This window comes from Parasteatoda tepidariorum, chromosome 8, assembly GCF_043381705.1.
Source record: "Parasteatoda tepidariorum isolate YZ-2023 chromosome 8, CAS_Ptep_4.0, whole genome shotgun sequence".
In the NCBI taxonomy this organism is placed as follows: Eukaryota; Metazoa; Arthropoda; class Arachnida; order Araneae; family Theridiidae; genus Parasteatoda; species Parasteatoda tepidariorum.
Window position 1 is genome coordinate 60,237,608 of NC_092211.1, and position 24,237 is coordinate 60,261,844.

At 28.2% G+C, this 24,237-nt stretch overlaps 2 protein-coding genes across 6 annotated transcripts; one reads left to right on the forward strand and one right to left on the reverse strand.

Moving 5' to 3' along the window:
* Positions 1–1,559: 1,559 nt before the first annotated feature.
* LOC107444798 (BRCA2-interacting transcriptional repressor EMSY) lies at positions 1,560–22,112 on the reverse strand. 5 transcript variants are annotated; one of them, XM_016059022.3, is made up of 15 exons: positions 21,865–22,112; positions 18,876–18,955; positions 18,682–18,781; positions 17,084–17,158; positions 15,932–16,107; positions 14,828–15,132; positions 12,710–12,944; positions 11,557–12,234; positions 8,785–9,074; positions 7,681–8,001; positions 6,487–6,583; positions 5,483–5,620; positions 4,500–4,573; positions 4,131–4,265; positions 1,560–1,699 (listed from the first exon to the last, which is right to left on the reverse strand). In XM_016059022.3, the coding sequence occupies exons 2-14, from the start codon at positions 18,934–18,936 to the stop codon at positions 4,167–4,169; spliced, it is 2,649 nt and encodes an 882-aa protein (XP_015914508.1). In that variant the 5' UTR covers positions 18,937–18,955; positions 21,865–22,112; the 3' UTR covers positions 1,560–1,699; positions 4,131–4,166. The 5 variants fall into 5 exon arrangements, with proteins under 5 accessions (XP_015914508.1, XP_015914507.1, XP_071040182.1 ...); XM_016059021.3 differs by having other exon boundaries at positions 21,764–22,108; XM_071184081.1 differs by lacking the exon at positions 11,557–12,234 and having other exon boundaries at positions 21,764–22,108.
* Positions 22,113–22,424: 312 nt separating this feature from the next.
* On the forward strand, positions 22,425–23,243 carry LOC107444800 (UPF0547 protein C16orf87 homolog). The gene has a single exon (XM_016059023.3). The coding sequence runs from the start codon at positions 22,572–22,574 to the stop codon at positions 23,097–23,099; it is 528 nt and encodes a 175-aa protein (XP_015914509.1). The 5' UTR covers positions 22,425–22,571; the 3' UTR covers positions 23,100–23,243.
* The last annotated feature ends 994 nt before the right edge of the window (positions 23,244–24,237 follow it).

Consider the following 24,237-nt stretch of genomic DNA (forward strand, 5'->3'; position numbering starts at 1 on the left):
TTATACATTTTTTTCTCACCAACACATGAAAGAATATATACATTGAAAAAAAGATACATATTCCTCTTATATAATAAAATGTTTATCTTTCATTTTTCTCATAAACACTTAAAATATATATATTGAAAAAAAATACATATTCCTCTTTTCACACTTTGTGATTCATCATCGCATAAAAAAAATAAGAATTTTAAACACCATGAAACTTACGGCAATAACTGAAAAAAGATTAATGATAAAAACGTGTATTTACAACACAATTACACGAATTAGAAGCATAAAAGAAGGATTAATTAAATGGTTACGAGATTCATGTGCACTAAAAAAAAAAATATCGAGATTTTAAAGAATGTGAAAATCAGTTAGTGATAACTCCCGAAAAATTGATTGAAAAGAAAATGATAGAATTATCATATCAAATAGGTCAGGTGTGCTAATTGAATTTTCCGTATCTTATGCTACAGGAATAATCATTTTTTAGCTTCGAGATTTTAAAAAATCATATGAAAGTCGACAGAAATAACAACCAAAAAATAAAATACCGATCAAAGCATTGCCTAAATTTAGCACATGTCAAGTAGCAATTATTTTCATGTGTGATTGGAATTTCTCTTTCCCTCTTAATATTGTATGAAAATATCAGGTTTAAAAAAATATGTGCATATTAGTTGCAACAATTGTAAACTGTTGCGTCAAAAAAAGTGACTAAAATATGCAATTTTATATTCTGATAATAATGTATGAAGAGTATAGGGATTTTTTTTAAAAAAATGAGAGAATTTGCTGTAATAGGTACTAAAACGATCGAAACACGGCATGAATATATATGATTGGTATTAACGCAAAGCGAGCATGTCAAAAATTGATTGCTCAATTTTGCGTGTCGTAATAATATTGGAGTTCTTAAGAACCACAAGAAAATTTATGGCAAAAGAAAAGAAAAATATCGAAACACGGATTTACAATGGTACAGAGTGCGTTGAAAAGTGATCACTGAAATGCACAATTTGAAATTTCCATGTCGCAATATCATTTTAAAAATTAATTCGATCTAATTGTAGCCAAACAAAAAAGAGGGCAGATATATCACATTGATTAAATAACTCTTCCATTACTAGTCGGAAATTGCAACAGAACTGCTAAATGTAAGTTTAAAAGAAAAATGAGAAAAAACATTTTTGTTTAAACGAACGATATTTTAAATTTTTGCCATTTCGTAATTACTAATTTAGATTATCAATTTCATACTTTTGTGTTTGATTCAGTGGTTCACAATTATAGCTATAGTGTTCGATAAGTTTGAAACAAAGTTCCGTTTTTCCCTAGCAAATCTGCATAAAAAAGTCATCGCGCGTGAATGAGAACGTAGAAGGGAAGAAAAAAATGGAGAGAGCATGCAGGTAAGGGCGGAATGAAAGTCGTGAAAAAATTTGTAGAAACAAATTATTGATTCAAGGAATTCCTTGAATTAACGGAAAAATCACACGCCTAGTTTTGTTTTTGAATTGCCAGCATACGTATATATAATATACAGAATATTAACAATAAAAACTATACAATTCTTTTTAAATAATGTGTTTTATTGATTAGAATAGTATATACAATTTTTTTCTAATAAAATAATTAAAAACAATGCATTTAATTGAACTATTTCAATCAAGCAAATCTGTCGTGTTGAAATACAGAATTCCATTGTATTCTAAAAAGAGAAAAGTAACACTTCTTAGTATCATAAATTTTAACTTACTTGTATTATAAATATAAAAATTTTAAATTAAACTTTTCAAATGGTATTCAAGAATTATCAAATTGGCTAATTTCAAGCTTCTTAATTCAGGCAATATGGGTGGCAAAAGTTCAGGGCTTAGATAGTAATTAAAAAAATTATTTTATTGTCTTTGAACAAAACAATAGAATTTTGTCCACAATTAGTTCAACTTAATCATGGTCCCCAAAATACCAAAGGTAAAGTTGTTCAGGCATAACAATATTAAGTTCATTAAATTACTCTAAAAGCTAGTATCTATACCGGATGTACAGTACGCAAAAAAAAAAAATACCGACCACCCAGAATAACATTTGATCTAATGATTGGATCTTCATGTTCTAGGACTCAATCTTAATGGCTCGCGTGGGTACCTTCAAATACAATAATTAATAAGTGCAGACGATATTTTAAGTTACGAAATCAGACCCAACAACGTATTTTCTCTGAATAAACATACCTTTTTTTCAATAGATTCGGATTTCCGACACCCAAAATAATGAGAAAATAGTTTGGTTAGGAGTGCTCCAAAATTTTATCCCCTTAATGTTAATTTTACTTTTTGCGTATTTCACTAAATCTCAAGAATTTTGTAGATGGATTGAAAAATTTTTACACACAATTATAAAATTTGTTAATACAAAGAGTCGTAGAACGTGCAGATCAAGGGAGGGTTTTGAAACAAACTAATTATTTTATAGTTGTGAACTACGGTCGAACTTGCTTATAATAAGAGTGAAGGAATTGTAATATTTGCTCTTTGCAACAGTGTGCTCGAAAAAGGGTTTGGAAAAAATCATAAAGGTTTATATGTACCTTTATAATTTTTTTCATAACATACTAATGTAGCATTTTCTTAAATTATTCTTTATTTCGGTACCATACAAAGGAAGTTGATTTGTTTCAAACTGTCTCTTTGCTGTGGTCTTAATCTTTGGATTCGACTTGTGGCCAGAAAAACTTGGTCAACATCATAACGGAATTAGCTGAGCCGATGATGTAGAAATTAGTCTAAAATTTATGAATCGCACAGATGTAGCTTGCTAAAATCAGGATTTGCTGGTTAAAGCAACCTATGCTCCAATAGATTTAACATATTACCTACCAAGTATTTCCAATTTCTTCGCTAAATTCGGGTTCAAACTAAATCGTGACTCGTTATAAGAGAGTTCAACTGCAATATATCTTTTTTAAATTCATCCTTTGTCTTTCTTTATCTTAACAGAGATTGGTCAGCATTTGAAAACATTTTTGTTCCTTTTCGCTTATAAATAAATCAGTGACTGCATATGTTCTTAGTTTTTAGATTTCATTTTCCAATGAATGATACAAGAATTCAAAGAATATATATCTCCAAGTCAATCATCATCATGGAACAGGTTGTTCATACAAAGTAATCCCTACTTTACGATACAAATTTCAAGTATAGGAACTGTACATTAGTACTGTGTATAGTTACACGATTCTTCTATTATATAGGAATGTATGTATACAGTAAGCCATAAAAGTACAACCTGTAAAAGAGTGTTAGTTGACAGTGGCACTGACAAACAAGTACAACATTTAAAATGAGTATTTAAAATTAAATTCAACAACAGGGTACACTGTTGTCAGAGTCAGGAGCATTTGGTGTACCATTTCGAATATTTTAGCAAGTTAAATAAAATTAGGTATTCATTTACTTTAAAAAAATGTTAATAATTAAATTAGTGAGAGTTTTTTGTGGTTCTTTTTAGTTATGATGAATACTTATAGTGCAAAATTAATGGTCGTTATAGTCCTCAGTGCGACCACAAAAAAAAAGGCAATTAAAAAATAGTCTGTCAATTGACACTTAATTTCCTTTTAATTTTTTTTTTTTTTTTTTTTTTTTTTTTGAAAAATGCACCTCAAGAACATTTTATTATAATTTTAAAATAAATATGGAATTATTATGAATATTTTATAAGGTTTTGAAAATTACTCGTTTCTTAAAATTTTTCTACGTTTTAGAAATGAACTTTGTAATGATCACCATATTTGAGAAATGCTTCATATTAATATCACTAGCTTTTAATTGTTTAACATTTACAATATTTATAAAATTTCTTAATTTTGCCTTATACTTACAGAACATTTATAATAATCAAAAGTCCTGTAGTAGAATATTAGATATGTTTCTGCTTATTAACCGAGACGCAATATTTCTATTTGTTAAAAATTCTAACAGTAAGAAATTTATCTGTTCTTAAAATTATGCCGACAATAGAAATAGATCACTAACTTTAAGTGAAAAACTTTTATTAACTAAATCGGTAGTGACTAATCAGGTTCAGCTTATTAGTTCAAAAGCTTGTAGAAGTATAGCAAATTTTAGTTAACTTACCATTATGTAAAAGAGCTTTAAAAGCAGAAACAGTTATCATGAATTCTTTTCTTTAGAGTCGTCAGTAGATTTCTTTATTGTGTTTTTTGTTGGAATTTCCATTGTGGAAATTGTGATAACAGTTTCTTGTGAATCCTGCAAAAATTAATAATGAATAAATAAATAAACAACTCTTGAAGATAGAAAAATTTTAAGGAGAAAAAATTAATTATATTTTTTTACATTCATTGTAATTTGCATAGGAGTAAAGTAATATTAGTTGTAAATGAAAAAGAAGAAAGAAAGAAAATGGTAAATAAATAATCAGAAAAAAATAATTTAAAACAGTAAAATAAAATATAATATGGTCAATTTAATATTTTTAATTACCATTGTATCATCTCCTTTTTCGAATCTTTTTAGGATGTTAGAATCTCTGATATCTGACAATGAAGCAACTTCAGCTATAAAAGATAATAATCATTAAATCAACTGTAAAATGAGAATCCGAAAAATTACAGGATGAATAAAGATCAATAGTGAAAGGATTAAAAGTTTTGAAGAATTAACAAATAAAAATTTATTACACAATTTCCAATTTTACTCTAGAAGAAATCATAATTTTTTTGTTGTTCTGGCATAACGTAATAAAGAGAGTATGATAGCGATCATACAATTTAAAAATTTATAAAACCTTAAATTTTATTGCAATAACATATGAAAACACTTTTCCTCAAAAATCTCAAGAAAAAAAAAAACATGGTGCAACATAAAAATAGCAAAATTTATAAAATTAATTGAATAACTGCAAAAAACAGTGGTGTATATGCCACATTAAATATAAAATATGTTAGTAAATTACAACAGAATTCAAGTAAATGTGAAAGTCGAATCTTGAATAATTAGTCTAAAATAGCATAGTAGCACGGGTTGCATTTGATGAGATGCATGTCTTGAATGAAGACATGGTACAACATACCTGGCAAGAGAGAGACAGGTAAGAAAGGCAGATGTCATCGAGTTCATACATACTAGCTAGAACACTTTAGAGATTTTTTTCATAGTTTGAAGGTAATTTTGTTTTAATCTTCTTATTAAATCATGAATCATAATTCAATACAAAGCAGTATTTTTTAATAAATGATTTCCACAGACACAATACACACTTTTTTTTCTTGTAAATTGTGTAGCTAAAAATATTTTAAGACTTCAAACATTCAATTGTTTTAAGACATGATTTGATTAACTTGTCAACACCATATGAAATCATCCATGTGATTTATAGTGAATTAAATTGAAACTAACTCATTACTGGTAAGGATAAAATGGCACTAAATACCGAGAGTTAAACAAAGTACATAGATATAACTTACAAGATGTGTCAATAGTTTTTATAATTGAAGTAACAGTCTTAGAAATAGGTGTTGAGTCAATAACAGTTTTTATTAAAGTTTCACCAGGAGTAGTTGTATTTTTTGAAGGTTGTTCTTTATCTTTCTTCGCTAAATCACCTGGAAGATAAAAAAATTTAAAAACTAGTACTGAGGATTAAAATTAAAAATAGTTCAAAATACTAAAGTAACTCAGCAAAACTGATTTCTAGTAAGAATGAATATGAAAAATCTTAAAAGCTATAAATCAGTTCCATTTTTTTTTTTTTTAAAAAAAAAGGCCTAAAAATTTTCTTAAAAAACAAACTAAAATTTTTACAAAGAGAAAAATTAAATAGTTTTTTCTTTTAAAAAAAGTTTGTATTTCGTAGTCAAAAACTGCTTATTAACATTACATGTCTAGTGTTCACACCAGCAATGAAAATTTAAAGGTTCAATACGTTCCACCTTAGTATTCATTTAATCGTTCAAAAACTTAATATAGTAAACAAATTTGAAGGGGGAAAAATCAAACTTTACAATTGCATAATTCATGTTAAAGTACACATAAAAAATAATTAATTGAAATCTATTACACCCAGAGTTAATACCCCACAATGATTGAAGATTAGTATTTATTAAAATTAAGTTAAAAAAGATAAAATAAGATTAGTAAATAGATTGATATGTCGAGATTAAATAAATAAATGAGGAAAACAGAGAAAGTAAGAGCCAACAAAATATTATATTGAAAAATAATTATTGAAAAATTATAAAATCAATTCTAAAAGAGCAAAAAATGCTTTATTGATGAATAATTATACTGTCAGTACATAATTGCAAAGCACAGCACAACATGAAAATTTGAAATACAAACTAAATTTAAAATTTTTTGTGCTAAACACTTTCAGTTATTCTATTTGAAATATTGTTAAACTTAACCAACGTATGTATGAAATAATAAAATTAGTTAGAATAATTTTCTTTCCAAACATTTTTAAAGTTACCTTTTTCTTTCAGTGATTTTTCAGTTGATTCCAGAACCAATCCAGACTCTTGAATTACATCAGCTAACAAGTTCTTTTTGCACTGAATTTCGCTCAACTATAAAAATAAATTGGAGAACTGAGTGCACACACAGAATTTTTACTTCAATGAGTATAAATAAAAGAAAATGTCTAAAAATATTTATTCATACATTAAATTGACACTGAAAAATTAAGAAATTACACATACAATCATAGCAGTACCAAATAAGAAAAAGAAAGAGGAATAATATGCGAAAAAATTAAAGAATGTACATAAAAAAACAATCACGAAGATCATTTTATGTCCTTTATAGCGAATTTATTAACTAAGAATATTTTTGTTTTAATACCGCTTCTTGGGATAAGAAGTATCAACTATGATAATGGTAAAATGGAAAGAAAATCATACCCCTCCTAACGTCCAGGAAAATAGCAGATCTAAGGCAGGGGTCTGTCCAGACATTTTGTGAAAGGTCCGTTTTTGGAAAATTGTTAAAAAATTATTGTGAATATAAAATAAACGTTAAGTCACATTCTTTCAACCAGGGTCCTGCTTTTGTGAATTTGTGCAAATAGGGTCCTGTTATTGCAAAAAACTATTGCAAAGACTGTTATTGCAAAAAACTTTTGCAAAGAGATTTTAAATTGCAAAGAGATACAAGATTATGCTCAGAACTGTAAAATTATAATTAAAAAAAATTGAATATTAAAAAATAAACAGCAATTGCTGCTACTAAATTAGAAATGCAACATACAAATATTTGGAATTTAACCTATACTGCTCAACACAGAATATTCATTTCGGACGAATGAAGGAAGAAGCGTCTGCTGAAGACAAAACTTAGTTCGTTTACATCTGTCTTTCTTTCCTCCCACCCCCCTGGGAAGTGTTTATTCAATTAACAAAACAATAAAGAGAAACAAATTTGCGAAGGGTCCGATTAAAAGATAAATTATTTTGTGAAGGGTCCATTTTCAAGTTAAAATATCTTGTGAAGGGTCCGTTTTTATGAAAAGATATTTTGTGAAGGGTTATTTTGTTAATGGAACCAAATTTCGTCTAAACAGACCCCTGATCTAAGGAAAAACAATCGTACGAACACATTACATTTTTTCATTCATTTTTTTAAACAAATTACACATAATTTATGATTTGTTGATGCAAGTACTAACCTGGCCTTTAGAACCAACAGTGATTTGGTTCTTAGAACCCAGGCTGCTGGTTTGATTCTTTGTACTAACTTGAGTAATAGGTGTATTTTTATTTGTTGGCACTGGTACTTCTTTTGAAGTGCTATCTGTTTGTTGCACAGGGCTTGGTGATGGAGTTCGAACAGTGTTGGTATCTGCCCCTTTGATTGGAACAGTAGATACATTTAAAGACTGTGATGGTAGAGGTTTAGCTTGAGGTTTAGTAGCAACTGTTGTTGTAGTTGCTGTTTGAGGAGAACTACTTGGCAACTTGTTCTTTTCTTGCTTTTGAGCATTTTCTGACTGTTAAACAAGAAAATTGTTGTCAACAGGAATTTTTACAATGCAATAAATGTTAATATATAAATTAAGTTTTGGAAAAAATGTGCTACATTTAAGAAGGTTATGTTCACATTAAAATTCGCCCAATTTATAACATCAAAGCTTTATGANAAATGTACTGTTTCCATTAGATTTCTTTTTGTCTGGAAAAAAAATTAGTTGATGAGAAAGTTTTGTAAGAAATATTTGTAGAAACATGATTTGATTAAGAGTAAAAAAAATAATTTTTTTTTTTTAATGAAATTACTTGACAGGAAACACTAATATACATTTAAATATAATTAAATTTTAACAATGTTTAAACAACTAAAATATTTGCAGTGTTTAAAACTATTATTTTACTTCTTGCTTTTTTTTCTTTTTTTTGGTCAGGGAAAAAAAATCAGTCAATGAGAAAGTTTTGTAAAAAATATCTGTAAAAACGTGATTTGATTAAGAGTTAAAAAAAATTTTCTTTTAAAAAAAATCACTTGACAGGAAACACTAATATACATTTAAATATAATTAAATGGTATTGTTAGCATATCATATATTTTGTTTTGTAGATATAGGGTTGTTCTGAAATACACATAAAATTAAAGAACATCAGAACAAAAATATAAAATTCAGAACAAGTAAGAACAAAATATTTTTTATCCTGTCAATCAGGACAATTATGATCCCTGAATTACCCACAACTACTTTATGTTTGATACCAATTCTCTTACACTCTATTCTGATTGATTTTACCATCAATTAACTTACATTTGATTCAGGTATCCTTTGAACAGGAGTTGAACTCATAATAACTGCTGCCTGTGAACGTGGCCACATTTGAGCTTTATGCACGACAATCACGTTAGGCTTAGCTACTGCTGATGCTCTCATTGAGGAGGATGTGTTAAGTGTTCCAGCTGGCAACGTCACTCTTAAGGCACCAGTCGTCAAGTTTGAAGATAATCCCAATGCAGAGATTGCAGACGGTGTGATGGAACAAGGTAGCCGGGAACCGGCTGGAGGTGTTACGTTTATTATCCGTGCACTGCGAACCAGCCCTATTGGTCGTAAAAATCAATAAGTACTCAATATATTGAGAGAAATGTCTTTAAACATGTTTTAACACTAAATTAAAAAACATTCATCTTACAGACCACACAAAATACGCTAACACATGCAATTTTTAAAGTTAGAGATAGAAGGATGAACTTAAGTACTTTCCCTGATCGTTCCACAATTTATGGATCTCTAATAATTTATAAGTATCTTTATGAACCGAGGGTTAAAATTAATTAACAGCTAATTAATAAAGAGGAACACATCTTTATGAAATCAAATTAAAATTTCAATGGATAGGACTGGATAATCCGCAAAAAAGTAATCCGTCCTAGTCCTTTTTTTAAAATTATTTCTGGTAAAGCTAAACGTGATGACGTTGTACGGAAATCTTCAATGATTACGCCATCAACATTTACATAATACAGCTGAATGCACATATAGATCTAATGTTCACCAGAGTAAAGATAAGGATTGTAGGATTGCTGAGGGGAAAAAAAAGAATAACCGTTGTTGAACAGCCGACTCAATTTTTGAGCTTACGACTACCAATGTTCAACTCCGTAGCCTTGTAATTTTGAACCCAATCCAGAAGATAATCTAACTCCTGCATCAAGTATTCGGATAAATTTGCCTCTGTGGAGGACTTTTTGATGGAGCTAACCCGCATTTGAGTTACATGGAGAGGGGAACCACGAAAACCTCTCACGGTTAGCCTGACAGCAAGGGTACTCTTACCCATGATCAATCTATCTCTGAGGACACTTTACATCAGCACTGTGTTCAATGCAAGCCGGGTGCGGAATTTGTATCGACCAGTCATAGCTGGGAATCGAAACAGTTTGCCTCATTGGGTGGCGAAAGTTCTATCCCCTGAGCCCCCATGGCTCAATCATTTAACCAGGGATGAAAGTACCAGTTAGCAACAAAAAAAAAATGAATTCTACATAAACGCAATCAAACATTATGAAATTAATAAATGTATGGAGCTTAAAAAGCTTTGAAAAAAAACTGAATTCAGAGTAAAAGCTGAAAACTTTCATGCCTGTTTAACTTAAGTGAAATTCTAAGAAGAGGAATGCCAACCGAGCATTTTTAACAGCTTACAACTTCAGAATGAGTAATCTTAAGCAAGTCTAATGCCTTCCAAAATTTTGCCAAAATTGCTGACATTGCAAAAGCTCAATCGTTTCAAACCCAAAAAAATGAAAATTTCCCTAACCCTATTTTTCATTTTTTTTATTGTGTGCTTGTTTACAAAAATTTTCGCGTGAAATAAAATGCTTCACTAAATAGTTTATTCGCAATGGGAAAATACTATAATTACGGAGAAACTGAGTTATAACATCAACACTTACATTCAAATTAAAATTTATATAAAATGTGGAGCTGTGAATTAAGTTTTTGATACTTACTAATAAAAAACACCAGTGAAAGTCATGCAGTTTTAATGATGAAATTGATTATTGATTAATCTTTTTTCTTAATTTTCAGTTGGAATTATTATAGTATTTTCCTAACATACTTTATATAATAATACAAAATCACTTTAAATGTTGAAAAAAATGTGCATTTATCACAAGAATTAAAGATCCAAAAAGAAGTATGAAGGAAAGAATAAAAGAAATTTAAAAAAAAAAGAATATAATTAGAATATTGATTCATATATGCATTTTTAAACTTGCATACAGCAAAAACTCCTCAGGTTCTGTTTGAAATCCTTAAATTTCACATTAAATTTAATTTAAATGTTAACTTTTTTCAGAAACAATGCATATTAAAGTATTTACATTAAATTTTATCATAGCAGACACCTATCAATTTTAAAAATTCTGCAGTTTTAAATTTATTTATTTATTTATTTATTTTTTTGTGTGTATGTTGAGTAAAAGAGTGAGTACTTAACTATAATAAATGTTGATTGGTTAAATTTGATTTTCCCATAAAAAATAAAATTATAAGAACCATATTAGTTTATGTTACCTGTAACATATTTACTCTAGGAATTTTTAAGTCAGTAAAATGATATCTGTAATTGCTTTTATAGTGAAATTCAAAACTATTTTTCTTTAATCATTAAACACAGTATTAAAAATTTGAAGCCAGTTTGAGAATTTAAATAATTCAACAATTAATTTATTGTTTCACAGTAAAACTAAACTATAACAAGCAGTACAAAACATAAAAATGTACTATTTCCATAGAGATTATTCAGCACTAAATATGAAGAATTATTTTAAGTGTAAGATACAAAAATAAATCAAGCAAAAGAGAAATTTTAAAAAACATAGGACTCAAGAATAAAGCAGACATAAAAAGAAATTCAAAAGATAAACAGAAAATAGAATGTCCAAGTCCTATGAACATAAAAGTTTTTTTTTTTATTTTTTAAAATGTAAGTGCAGCAGATAGAAATTTATTATTCCTGTGATGTAAAGAGAACAAATTCTTTGCATTCTAAGAGCTTATTATTTTTGAACAAACCTCCATCATTCCTATACTGAATTGTTTGGGTAGTGGAACTTCCCAATTTCATGTGGCTCTGTCCAACTCCGATAGGCGTTGATTTTGACAGCATCTGGGAACTGGATCCTTTGCCCGCTTCGCTCTGGACAGGTCCGGTTGTCTTGGTGGGCGTCTGTAAGGTGGCAGACGAAGATACATTAAAAATAACAGGCGGCAGAGACTTTGCACCCTTTGTACCACCACCAAATAGAGACCTCGAAATGTATTGGGAGCTGGATGTGGATACCTTTGGCAAAGCTTTCGTCACGGGTACTTTAGAAGCAGGCTGGTGACTGGACATCGAATGAGATTCTGTTTTGGGTGATGGTGATTTTTGTACAGAAGTTTTGGTGACGGTGAGGGATTCGTTTACCGTGAACTGAGCCGGTGAGTCAGATTGGCTTGTGGGTGGGAACACTCCTGAAGTTGGCTTTTTAGCCAAAAAACCGGAGTTACTGTCCTGCTTTCCCTTACTGCTCGATGATTTAGGCGAAACCGCCCTGGGGTTTACTTGCGGTGGCTGAATGTTCAGTTTTACTCCCAATCCAGAAGGCAAGTTTTGCCTTCCCTGCACTGCAGGTTTTGATCTCAGTTGACTGACAAATTTGCTTTGAGAAGGTGTAGATGAAGTAGTACGATCACTCGATGAAGTTGAACCTGCAAGAAATGTTTGTAATATTTCATGGGAAAAACTTGTGTCTACTTTATTGCCAGAGATTCTTAAAAAGGGACATCCTGTTCTATTGAAAGCTATGGTTTTAAAATTTAAAGTAAATAATATTTCAGAGCAAAATTCATAAATTATACTTTTTAATTAACTTCAAAGCCAAATCACCACACATGAGTCTTGAGTATCTATATTATATAAATAAGCACAGACATAATAATTATAGAGAATATTGTTCACAATGTACTAACAAAGTTTGAAATTTAGAGAAAAGTTTTAATTTTTTTTTTAAATGTGAACAAAGAATTATTAGGTTTTATTAATTTATTTACTAACTCATGCAACTTATATCAAAATTAAGCTTAAACTAAAATTCTTAAGGGAAAAAATTCTTTAATGAATGGATAAATAAAAGCTTTAAGCACTAAACACAGAACTGTTTGACCTGTACAAAAATTACTATACCTGTAGAAGGTACTGTGTGAGGAATTACTGTTGTCCTCATAGCACCAGTGGATGATGATCTCTGCAAGCTTTTAGGTTCTAATGACTTTACCATTTCCGCCATAGAAGCTTGATGTCCTTCATGACTTACAGATTGAAGAGGACTCCTTGAAGGAGGTTTACTTGATAGCAAATTTGAAGGCATCTGATCAAAGGTTGAAAAAGTTGTCACTGTGGATGATTTCAGCATTATATGCTAAAAAAAATAGAGACAAGTTTAATCACATTGCACTATACATAATAATATTTACAAAATGCAATTGGGAAAAATTGCAACTGGCTTGTAGTAAAATTTTTAACAGGGACTACTTTTTAAAACATGCAATAACTTTTTGAGAAACTGAAAATACTAAATGAGTAAAAAGACTGTTGGTATTAATAATCAGAGGAATTTACTTTTAAGAAAGGTTTATTTCTAAAATGAAACAAAAAAATTAAGAAACAAATATAAAATAAAGTAATTTTATGAGTACCAGAAATATTCCTAAAAATTGACTTTTTATTAATAAAAATATAATAATAATAATAAAACGTACATGGAGTGTACTTTTGACAAAAAAGCAGAGAGTGGCGGAGAATTTTTGCTCACACCATTATAGACAATTGGTTGCCATTGCAGCCAGCGGCAACCATTAATTTCACCTCCTAATGTTAAGAAATAAATAAGAAATAAATTAAGAAACCTTTCATCACTCTAAATATTTATGCCAACCTCTATGTCTAATTTTATATTTTTTGTCTCAGGTTTTAAAGAGAGATTAGATTGTTATTTAAAGAAAAAGTTTGTCAGCTGCAACATTAATTTAGTCAATTTTGAAATTGCATGTCAACTAAAGCGTCGTTTTATTTTGTTTATTTATTTATTTATTATTATTTTGTTGTTGTTGTCTAGTTTAAACTAAGGATTGACTACATTTTTTTCTATTTCTTTACAACTACATATTTACTAGTTATTGTTAAAAACTATTTTTCAATATAATACATCACACTGCAGTTATTAATGTAATATAAGGATGGAAAAAATTACTTTGCTAGGCTTAAAGTAATCTAGACAATATACCTTAAATAAAAATTCAATGAATAAAGAGCACTTTGTTTTAAAAAGAAGCTAGACAGGGGCATTACTGGCTAGACATATTAACACAATTTAAATACTTTATTACAATTACAAACTTTGATTGTTGAAGTATGATTATTTGAAGTAGGTTTGGCTTACACAAATTAGAAACACACAATTCAATTTCTATTGCCATACCTTAATATGAATCATTATAAATTTATTTTAAGCATTTAAAAAATGGCACTATTAGAGTAAAAAGAGTTTCAATTCAGGAAAACTAATTCTGACATAAAAATTCAATGGGAGCTCAAGGCAATTTTTTCAGAAAAAAAATTTTGCTATACCAAAATTATATTGTAAATATTTCACAATAACACATTAATTAATAACAAAACATTTTAATTTAATCTACTTCACAAAAGGTTTTTTCTTCTTTCTTCTTTAAGACAATGTTTTATATTGTAAAAAAGTACATCTTGTGACAGGGTTCCCACTTAATTTCAGAAAAAAAGCTTATCTGACTTTCCCAAACATATCAGGAAAATTTAAATGAAAATCCAGACCATATTTTATCTACACCATGCAATTTTTCAGCAGAAAAGAAATTTTTAATTGTAACGTCAAATATAAGATTTTGTGAGCAAAAAGAAATTATTATTAAATGAGGTTGGAAACATGAAAGTTTCGCTAAAATGTAGAAATTTTTACAACAAATAATTGTATTAGATGTCAAAATTACTTAACTTGAATCTCAATAGCTGATTACTGTTACTGACAATTTAAAGACTGGTCATTTTTCCAGACATATTAAGAATTTTCTAAGTTTTTATAAAAAATTGCAACTTTCCCTTACTATTCTCTGCTTTTAAGTCAAAATAAAATTCACTGACTCTGACTACTCCAGGTTTTACATGTCCTCCCCTGACTAAATTAAAATTTGTGAATCCCGAAAAAATAGGAAGAGTTTACAGTTAAATTAATATTTAAATAATAAGTTCAACTTTTTAATGAATATTCACCTTTGTAGAAGACTTAACAGGAGATACTAAAGAGGGTACATGTGCCATAGGAGGAATTTTAGAGGAAATATAATCCGACAAAGAAGTGGGTTCAGGCGAAATCTCATTTCCAGTAGCAGGATGAATTTCAGCAGTTGGTGTTTCAGAACATGGGGATGTTTCCATACTTTGAAAGTCAGGGCTGTCAAACGCTTGAACATGAGGGTACTGACACTCTATTGCTTGCAATTTATTGGGAGGTATAGAGGGATCAGGAGGCAGATCTTTTCTCTTACGGCTCGCCATTGTTTCAATTCCATTGCTGACTGTTAAAAAGAAGAAGAAAATTACAAAATGCTTTAACATGAAAATTTTATTTTTCTTTGGGAACTTTAAGAATATTAAAAATTATTAAATTAAAACAGAAAATTTTTTCAAAATCATACTCAATTTTAAAAATCGACAGTACTGATAAAAATTACAAATGATTAAAACATTTAGAAAAGAAATAAAACTGCATTATTGTAATTTATATTTTCTTTAAATAATAACAATGTGACTTAATTACAAACATCTTTGAAACCTAATTTATGTCTTTACTGCAATCAGTGGTCTGCTTAGGTTTATCTGAGAGGTTAGGTTTATCTTGTGAAAATTTAGACATAATTTGTGAAAATAAAAAATCAACACAAAATTATGATAAAAATATGGATTTATCGTTTCTTACGAGACATAAAATACAATTTTAAGAAAAAGTATTTTGAAGTTGAATTTGTGAAGATACCGCTAAACGGTAGTAAATTTTGCTTGGACAGACCCCTGGCAATAAATATTTTAAATTAGAACATTTATCAGAGGTTTCCACTTTTGCATTTTTGGTGGTTCAAATTTTTCATACTTATATTTTATTACTTTTTTATAATTTTTTATTATTTATTACTAATTTAATAATTTTAACTACTTTATTACTAATTTCTTATTACTTTTTTATATTTAACTGAATCAAACGTTTGTTTAAATTTAGTGAAAAAGTTGACGAAAATTTTACCATGAGTACGAGCCCAAAACATTTTTTCAATAAACGAGCCCGACGCGGGCTAAACGCATCTCATCTCTAGTACTCACTCTCTCTTAATCCAGTTCTGCCAGGTAATGGCAAGGAAGCATTCTTTGTAGCTTGAGCATTAGCAGCTGAATTTGCAATATCAGTGAACACAGTTTGAGGTGCAAGGCGCTGCATTAGAGGTACTACACGCCTTCCTTCTATGGACCACTCAGCAGAAGTATTTGCTCCATATAACCTGAAAGTACAAGTCTTTAATGTAATGAAGTTTGCACCAACTATAATTATTACAGAGAGAAAAAAATCCTTTGCATCTTTATTTGGTGGCTCTGTAAGAAGACACACTTATTATTTCTTTGGATACATAGGAAGTTCATTAGATTCAAGTCTGGTGAATAAGGTAGCCACTATAACAAGCTTGAAATTTTTTTTAAGTAGATTAAAAATATTTGATTTTAAACTTAGTCTAAGATATTTCTTGTCATCTTGTATAGCACAATAAATAAGTTCATACCTACACAAAAAAATTAAGGTTTGTTTCCAAATTGTATAAACATGTGATTCATAAACTGTTAAAGTAAATATAGAACATGGGGAAAATATAAAATGGGAATTTTTCACGGGTTTTAAAAGCTTTTAATTGGCAGAACTAAATTCTGTAAAAGTTACATAAATTGTTAAGTAGTTGCCATCACTAAAAAAAAAGTACTATTTTGCATAGAACATGTTTTTCAATGTGCTAAGCTAATTTCAATTATACAAAATCAAAGCAAAAAGTAATAGATATAAACAAAGAGAAGAAAATTGGTCATAAATAATAAAGGTATACAAATAATTTTTAACATTCACATCACAGCCCAGGCCAAAATTAACAAATTATTTACAGCAGATACCTCCAAAGCTAAAATATTATCACAATGAAATGCAAATATTCAAATAAAATAAAGGCTGTTGCAGATATAATTATAATGCAGTTGCAATTTTAATTCATAGCAATTTATAATGAGTGACAATTTTAGTTCTATTAGATTTTACTATAACTATGAATTGTAAAAAATTCAGAGATAACTCTTTTCCTTTTTGAATAAAGAATTATTTATATTAATTAATTTATATTTATACTAAATACTATTTATACTAAATTATTTATACTTATGTATAATGATTATTAATAAAGAACAACTTTGAAAGACAAACAAATTACTTTCTTTTACCTTTCAGCAACTGTATTTAAATGTTCATCATTGACCGCTCGCCTAATCTCTGCACGGTGACGCTCCATAGATATGCTGAAAGATTAGAATTTAAATTAGAAATATTGTCAATTCCTGAAGCCTATGTCCATAGCTGGAATAACATTATTTGATAAATAATTATCATCTCTTTGTCTATCTATTGTCTTCAATGACAGCGAATGAAGCTTTTAATCAGGTTAAAACTAAGTGTTTCAGTTTTTTGGAGTTATTTATTTAATGCTCTAACAGTTACCAAATACAGAATATAAAGCTTTGATGCAAAATATGCTGTAATGAATTTTTTTTCTTTATGTTTTAGCAAAATTTGAAATAATTTGAATTAATAGTAATTCATAAATGTAAATTCAAAAAACTGATCACTCTAGCTTTTTAGATGTCAATTGAACAGAGAATTTTATTATAAATATAGCTGAACCTCAACATTGCAAATTCAGAGGAGACACTAAAAAGTTCATAATATCGAAAATTAAATAATTTTCACAATTTAGTCGACGCACTGATTTGTATAAACATTTTAAAAGTTGTATGATATGCACTTATAACAAAAAAAACAGCTATTTCAAAAGAGTTCATAAAGGCGGAAATGGCCCCTTTGCAAAATTCTAATTCTAAAAAACGGCTCCTTCACAAAATTCTAATCAAGTAAGGAATAAAATTCAAGTACCATTTTTATAGGCATAATTAAAAATATAAAATGGAGTTTTTTTAAAAATGTATTTTATCAAATTACAGCATATACTTATTTTGAAATATTTTTGGTTTTAAACTATTACAGTGATAGGTAAATCTGAATGTTTTTCATGAATAAAGAATTTTTCCTTAAATATAATTTTCATTTTTTCAAAAATGAGCTCCAAAAAAGTAAAACTTTGATTGACTTCTGCTTGAAACTAAGTCAATACCTTCTCTTTTTCATTTTAAAGTTCTTCTCTTTCATCATCCTTCTTCTCATATAAATCTCCTGACGTTGTAAACTCTTTTAATGTTCCTTCCAATTACCCAAAACTTTAACATTGTCTACACTAACTTTTTAGTTTCTTTTGTATTCATCAAATAAACAATTACCTTACCATATCTATGCACACCTCTTGTATGTCTACTTACATAGCAATTGCTTTCTGATTAGAGTTCCAAGAAATGATTCATACAATTATTAAAGAAAAAAATTTCAGAAACTGAATTCAAAAAAGAATTTTAAATTCTCCAGAGATTATGCAAAAAAAAAATTGGTGACCAAAAATATTTTGCAAAATTGAAGATTATTAAAAAAAGAGGTTTTTTATTAGTAGCATAGAGACCTTACTTTTTTTGTGATATCGAAAAAGTCATGTTATCAAACAATGCGAAGATATCGAGGTTCGACTGTATATAAACAAATGAAACTTTAATCAAGAATTTAAATTAAAAAGAGAAAATAATAAAGTGATCAGAACTGTGCAAAAATAAATTCACATTTCCATTAAATTGAATCAAACATAAGAATAGTTTCTTGAATAAAAGAACTGACATTGAAGTACAAACAATAAACTATAGATTATACCTTAAATGATTCTTACCTCAGCACATTACAGAGTTCTTGCAATATTTTTCTTTTATCTTTTGTCAAAAAGCCTTGTGCACGAAAGGCATTAATGATTGCTGCATATGCTTCCAGCTCTAAAAGAGGAATTCATTTTAATTTCCAATTTTAAAGCAATATAATAATGAAAAGAATTATTACTTTTAGATATGAAGTGTTAAAAAACTATACCTAAACTACGTAATAACCTCTTGCACTCATCATCAGTATAATCAACTATCATAGGCCACATCTTGATAACTTCAGTAAGTCTGAAAGAAAGTAGTAAAAAGTTAATGTTTCAGTAAACATTAATAAATATAATTAATATTAAACAGTAAAATGGCAGACAAAGTAGAAAATAACTATTTCTTTTGTTTTAATAAATAATAAACACTATAAATAATGCAAAAAAAATTGGTTTACATAGCGAAACAGTATAAGAAATGATTTGTGCAGAAAATGAAGTACAATTAACAGCACACATACAGAAAATGTTAGAGGTGACCAAAATAAGGTTATTAGGATTTGGCATTACTTTGCTATAGGGGTGTAAAACCTGTGGCCCCCTGGCTGTGATAGAGTGGCACACATAAGCGCTTGAACATAATTAAAAAAAAAAAAACTTATACATATTAGAAATAAGATTGGCTTAGCCTGAACCCAACACAGGCTTGTTTATTTTTATTAAATGAAGTTTTGAAAGTTTAAAAAAACGGACACGTGATAAAGTTTTGATACTTTTTTACTACTTTTAAACAAACATTTAGCTCAGTTATTAAGCAAAAAAAAAGAAAAATTTATAAGGTACAAAAAATTAAAGACCTGCTACTTCTGTTTGATGCTTTTGTTTTTTGCTTAAAATTAAGATGTTTAGCTTAAGATTTTGATCCTATTTTTTAAATTTTTGCTTTAGTCATTTTTGTTTTAGTCATTTTGGAGTTTCCGTCGATAGTACACCAGGCACATACGTCATTCCCTGACAAGTTGAAATGAGAGAAATACAGTTAGAGTAATTAAGGTGAACTTACAGTATTCAAATGGCACAGTCTGAGATTATATTTAGTTTGGTATTTTAAAGAAATATTTTGCATTTTATTAATATAACCATTTTGCATATTTTTAATTTATAATTTTCATTTGTTATTGTTTATTTTTAAAGATTAGTTATCCTCACGAAGGACAGAAGAAATTATCCAACATACATCTCAGGGTCAGGTGGATCAGAAATGTTTTAGTCATAACTTTAAAAACTGCTTAATTTGTGCAAATTCTGCTATAAATCTGAAAGGTTTTCTGATCGCTTCTCCTACTTCACAATAAACATAATTGTACCAAGTTTGGTAGGGAAAATAGTTGTAGTATTGAAACAAAACAATTCAATGCAAAATCAAGTTTAAATGGTAGTACAGTTAAAATTGGTTTGATATAGAATACATCAATAAAATTTCAAATCACTTATTTTCATCAAAAAAAAATTTTGTGGTTATTTAATGGAAAAGTAAAAGAGTGAATAATGGAAAAATAAAGAATGTAATATTTATTATCCTATTCGTGTGGGAAAAAGTTTTATTTTGAAAAAAAAAATTTTTTTTATGTATTACTATTTCTCTTATTATTTATTAAAGCACAATTTTAAACATAAATATATGCCAAGTTAATTTAAAATTCTATAAATAAGAATCCCAAAAGCAAGGAAAATCTAGTAGTCCAATAGGACTACCAAGGTATTCATTTAATGGTTCAAAAACTTAATATGGTAGACAAACTTGAAAAAAAAATAAAACTTTACAATAGCGTTGTTAAATTACATGGAAGACACGGTTGAATTTTAATTAAATTAAAACAACCAATTTCAAGCATTTCTTCTTGAGACGCAAGAAAATTTGGTATCAGGCATCATATGAAGACAAATGCATGGAATTCAATGTAAAAAAACAATTATTTGTTGCTAATTCATAATTTTCCAAACATACTTCAAGACAAAAAATTTGTCTCCCGTGCGTATGATTTTAGCTACATTTATAGAACATTTGGCGACAATGGTACATACTGTCGAGAACTCAATATATTCGACAAATTTCCTCTCAGGCTTGTGTTGCACTATTTAACAAATTAAAATAAAATAACTTATATCCACGGCCACCACCTGAGTAAATTCAATACCATAAAAAAAATTTATTAATTTTCAAAACACTGTGTATTATAGGGACAAAAAGTATGTTATTAAAGTAAGAGTACCAACTGATTTTTCATGAAGGTACATCTTGTTTCAGTTTAAAAAAGAAAAAAAAAAGAGCTGTGAAAAATCACTTAAAATTTAAGTAGTAATAAATGTTATCTAACTTTCAAATTAGAACATAATGTTACAGGAGTAACCTTAGAAATTAATATAAGTAAATAAAAATTCTTTTATTTAGATACAAATTATATTTTTACAAAAGCTGGTATAAGTTTCCCCTCTTAACTACTGTTCTTTAATAAATAGAAAATAAAAATTTAAATACACAAAGAATGAGGTAAAAAATTTCCTGTAAGAGCTCACTTCAAGAAATTCAATGAACACAAATTTATTAACAAACACAAATAAATAAACCAAATTAATATTGTACACAGCTTGATAAATCAAAAAAGTAATATAAAAATAAATAAGGCAAATTATTGTTATTAGTAATAAAATACCACAGAGAATATGTTATTCATTAGGGTAATGAGAAGGAAGAACCAATATTTCAAAGGAAATAAGTATATTAGCATATTTTACAGATGATTAAAACAAATAACTATACTTCGTCTGGGTTGTGTAAAGCAGTATAAATAGCGATCAATAACTACACCAAAGGGAAGCCATTTAATGTATGTCATACGAGAATGAAAATTTTAAATTGAAAATTTGTGACACACAAACTTCCATTCAAAGCAAATTGTTGACAAAACTTTAAAAAAAAAAGGCTACAAAATGAATAACTAACAAACAAAACGATGCAAGCTCCAATCATGCAAGTAGGGGGTCATTTTAGCGGGAGAAATATCCTTCAACAAAAGATGCGATTACAACGATTTAATACACATATTTATACCTGATAACAAATGTTATTGAACACTGCTCAGAGTCAAATTAGTAAAATTTGACTGTAATATGTAAAATGTTATGATGAAAACATGAAAGAGTGCGACGTACTATATTACTAGCTTTGACATCGCATTTAATAACACATATAAGAAACATCTAAAATCTACACTTTTCTAAGCAAACACGGGAAATCGGTGAACTTTATATTTAGAACAGATTGTTGAAAAGTGTACAGCATTAACTGCATTTTAAATAATGAGTCTCCTTTTTAAAATAAAACCAATAAAATTAATAACAATTTAAGTAGACTCTACAGTATTTAATAACTTTAAATTTTGTCGACTGCGGTTGCAGGTAAATAGAAATGTGTGAATGTATTAAATTTTAAATATCTGCGAATAATTTCAAAAAAATGGAAATAAATTATAAGAAAGCAAATCAAACATAATGTTAAAAATATTAAATCTAACAGAATCATGTAAAGCAAAAAATAATGGCCAATTTATAATATTTCAAAAAAAAACTTCTTTTATCGATTGAAAAAGCTAGAAAATTACTCCTGAAATTTTGAAAAAAATTATTATTAGAATAACTTTTTCTATTTTTAAGGATTTTAATTATTTTTCAAAGATTAACTTAAATGCAATTTATTTATTTAGTACCTACGATTGGCAATGACTGTTACAAAACCGAAAACAATAATATTCTCAATTTGTGAATTTCCATTAACAATAAATATTAATCAGAAATGATTAATTTATACCCATTAATGAATATTGGGTAATTATACCTATATTAATTTAAAGCTGATTATCATGGTTACTAAACAATGCCCTAAGTGTCAACAACATGTTCCCGTAGCTTGCAAAGCCTGTCCGTGCGGACATGTATTTTTTGTAGCAAGACGACCTATCAGTATACACAAAACAGGTACAACGGAAGAAGGGGAAGTAAAAAGACGTCGTACGGAGCGTACAAAAAGGGAAAGACCAGATTATTTTAACTCCCTCCAAATTGAAAATGAACTGAAAAAGATGAAAAACTTGCAAAAAACTCGGAAGAAAAATGAAAATTCCAATGAAAAAGATGGTGAAGGCTCAAACAGTGAAGAAGGAGTCGATACAAGTACTCGAACTAGAGCTGGCAACTTGAACTCCAAAAATCGTAAGCGAGGACGTCCTAAGAAGAATACTTCTCAGAATAAATCAGATTCGAAAAATTCCGAGAAAGAGGATGAAGTTGATATGTTTGCTAATCTTCCTAAAGAAAAAGAACTACAATTTAGCATAATTCTTGCTGAAATTAATCGCAAAATACTATTGCAACAGTTTAAACCAGACTGACTAAGTTGTTGAATTTTTATGTATATATATGTATATGAATGTGATTGTGTTTGTTTTAAAATAATACAAATAATAATTGTTGTTTTGCGTAATGCAATATCCTAGCATTAATGAATGTTAATAAATGGTATATAATTAATCAAACTTTCTAAACATTTCTCTTGTTGTTGTCTACTTCTTTCGAATTTCATAATATGTTCTGCAAAATACTCTTAACTCAAAATTTTAATATTGACCTTTTAGTGTATATAATAATAACGAATTTTCAGTTTCTGTTAATAATTAATTTATCAATCGAAACTATTATCCGAGGTTATTTAAGATAATTATTTAGTAAACTGAAGATATTGAATTTTTATAATAATTATTCATTTGATACTGTGGCTAACCAAAAAGTAACTCATTTTATTATATCTATATTTTGTTTATTGATAGATGTTCTTAGTTTTGTTTGGGTCACTTTTTGAAATGGATTATGTTTCATCCAATGGGTATACTTTAAAGGTACATGTGAATAAAGCAGGAATTTATAGGAACGTAAATCGACATAAACTATATGAACAAGAACTTTCTTAAGTAGCAAAACAAACCTGTGTTCATTACTATATTTTACTTATGTTCCATTTTACTAATATTTCTTTCACAAGTAACTATATAATACGTAATTCAATAAAAATGCAGGAATTTTAACTTGACAAAGTCATTTGGTGTAAACTGATAATTTCTTTTAATTTTCAGTTAACTGGACATTACCGAAAGCCTATCAAACAGCTTATACCTACACCTAAATAAAAAAAACAATGATTATCATTTATGGCTCTTTTTAGTTTATTGGATGCAAGGAAATTCAACTTTATATTTTTTCTATTCTGTTTATATTTTTTTTTGTGTGTGTGAACCTCCATTTTGTCCAGCATTTAAATAATAAAAAGTTGGCAGAGTTCTAAATTTTTTAAGATGTTTTGTGTGCATATGGCTGATTAAAAAATACCTAATTTATTACATATGTATGTTATTTGTTTATTTATAGATGGTCTTTGTTTTGATTGCCTCACTTTTTAAAATGGTTTTTAGATATAGCCTAAAATTGGTATTTTCCAAATAGGTCAAAATCTAGGTAAGTATCGAAAAATCCACT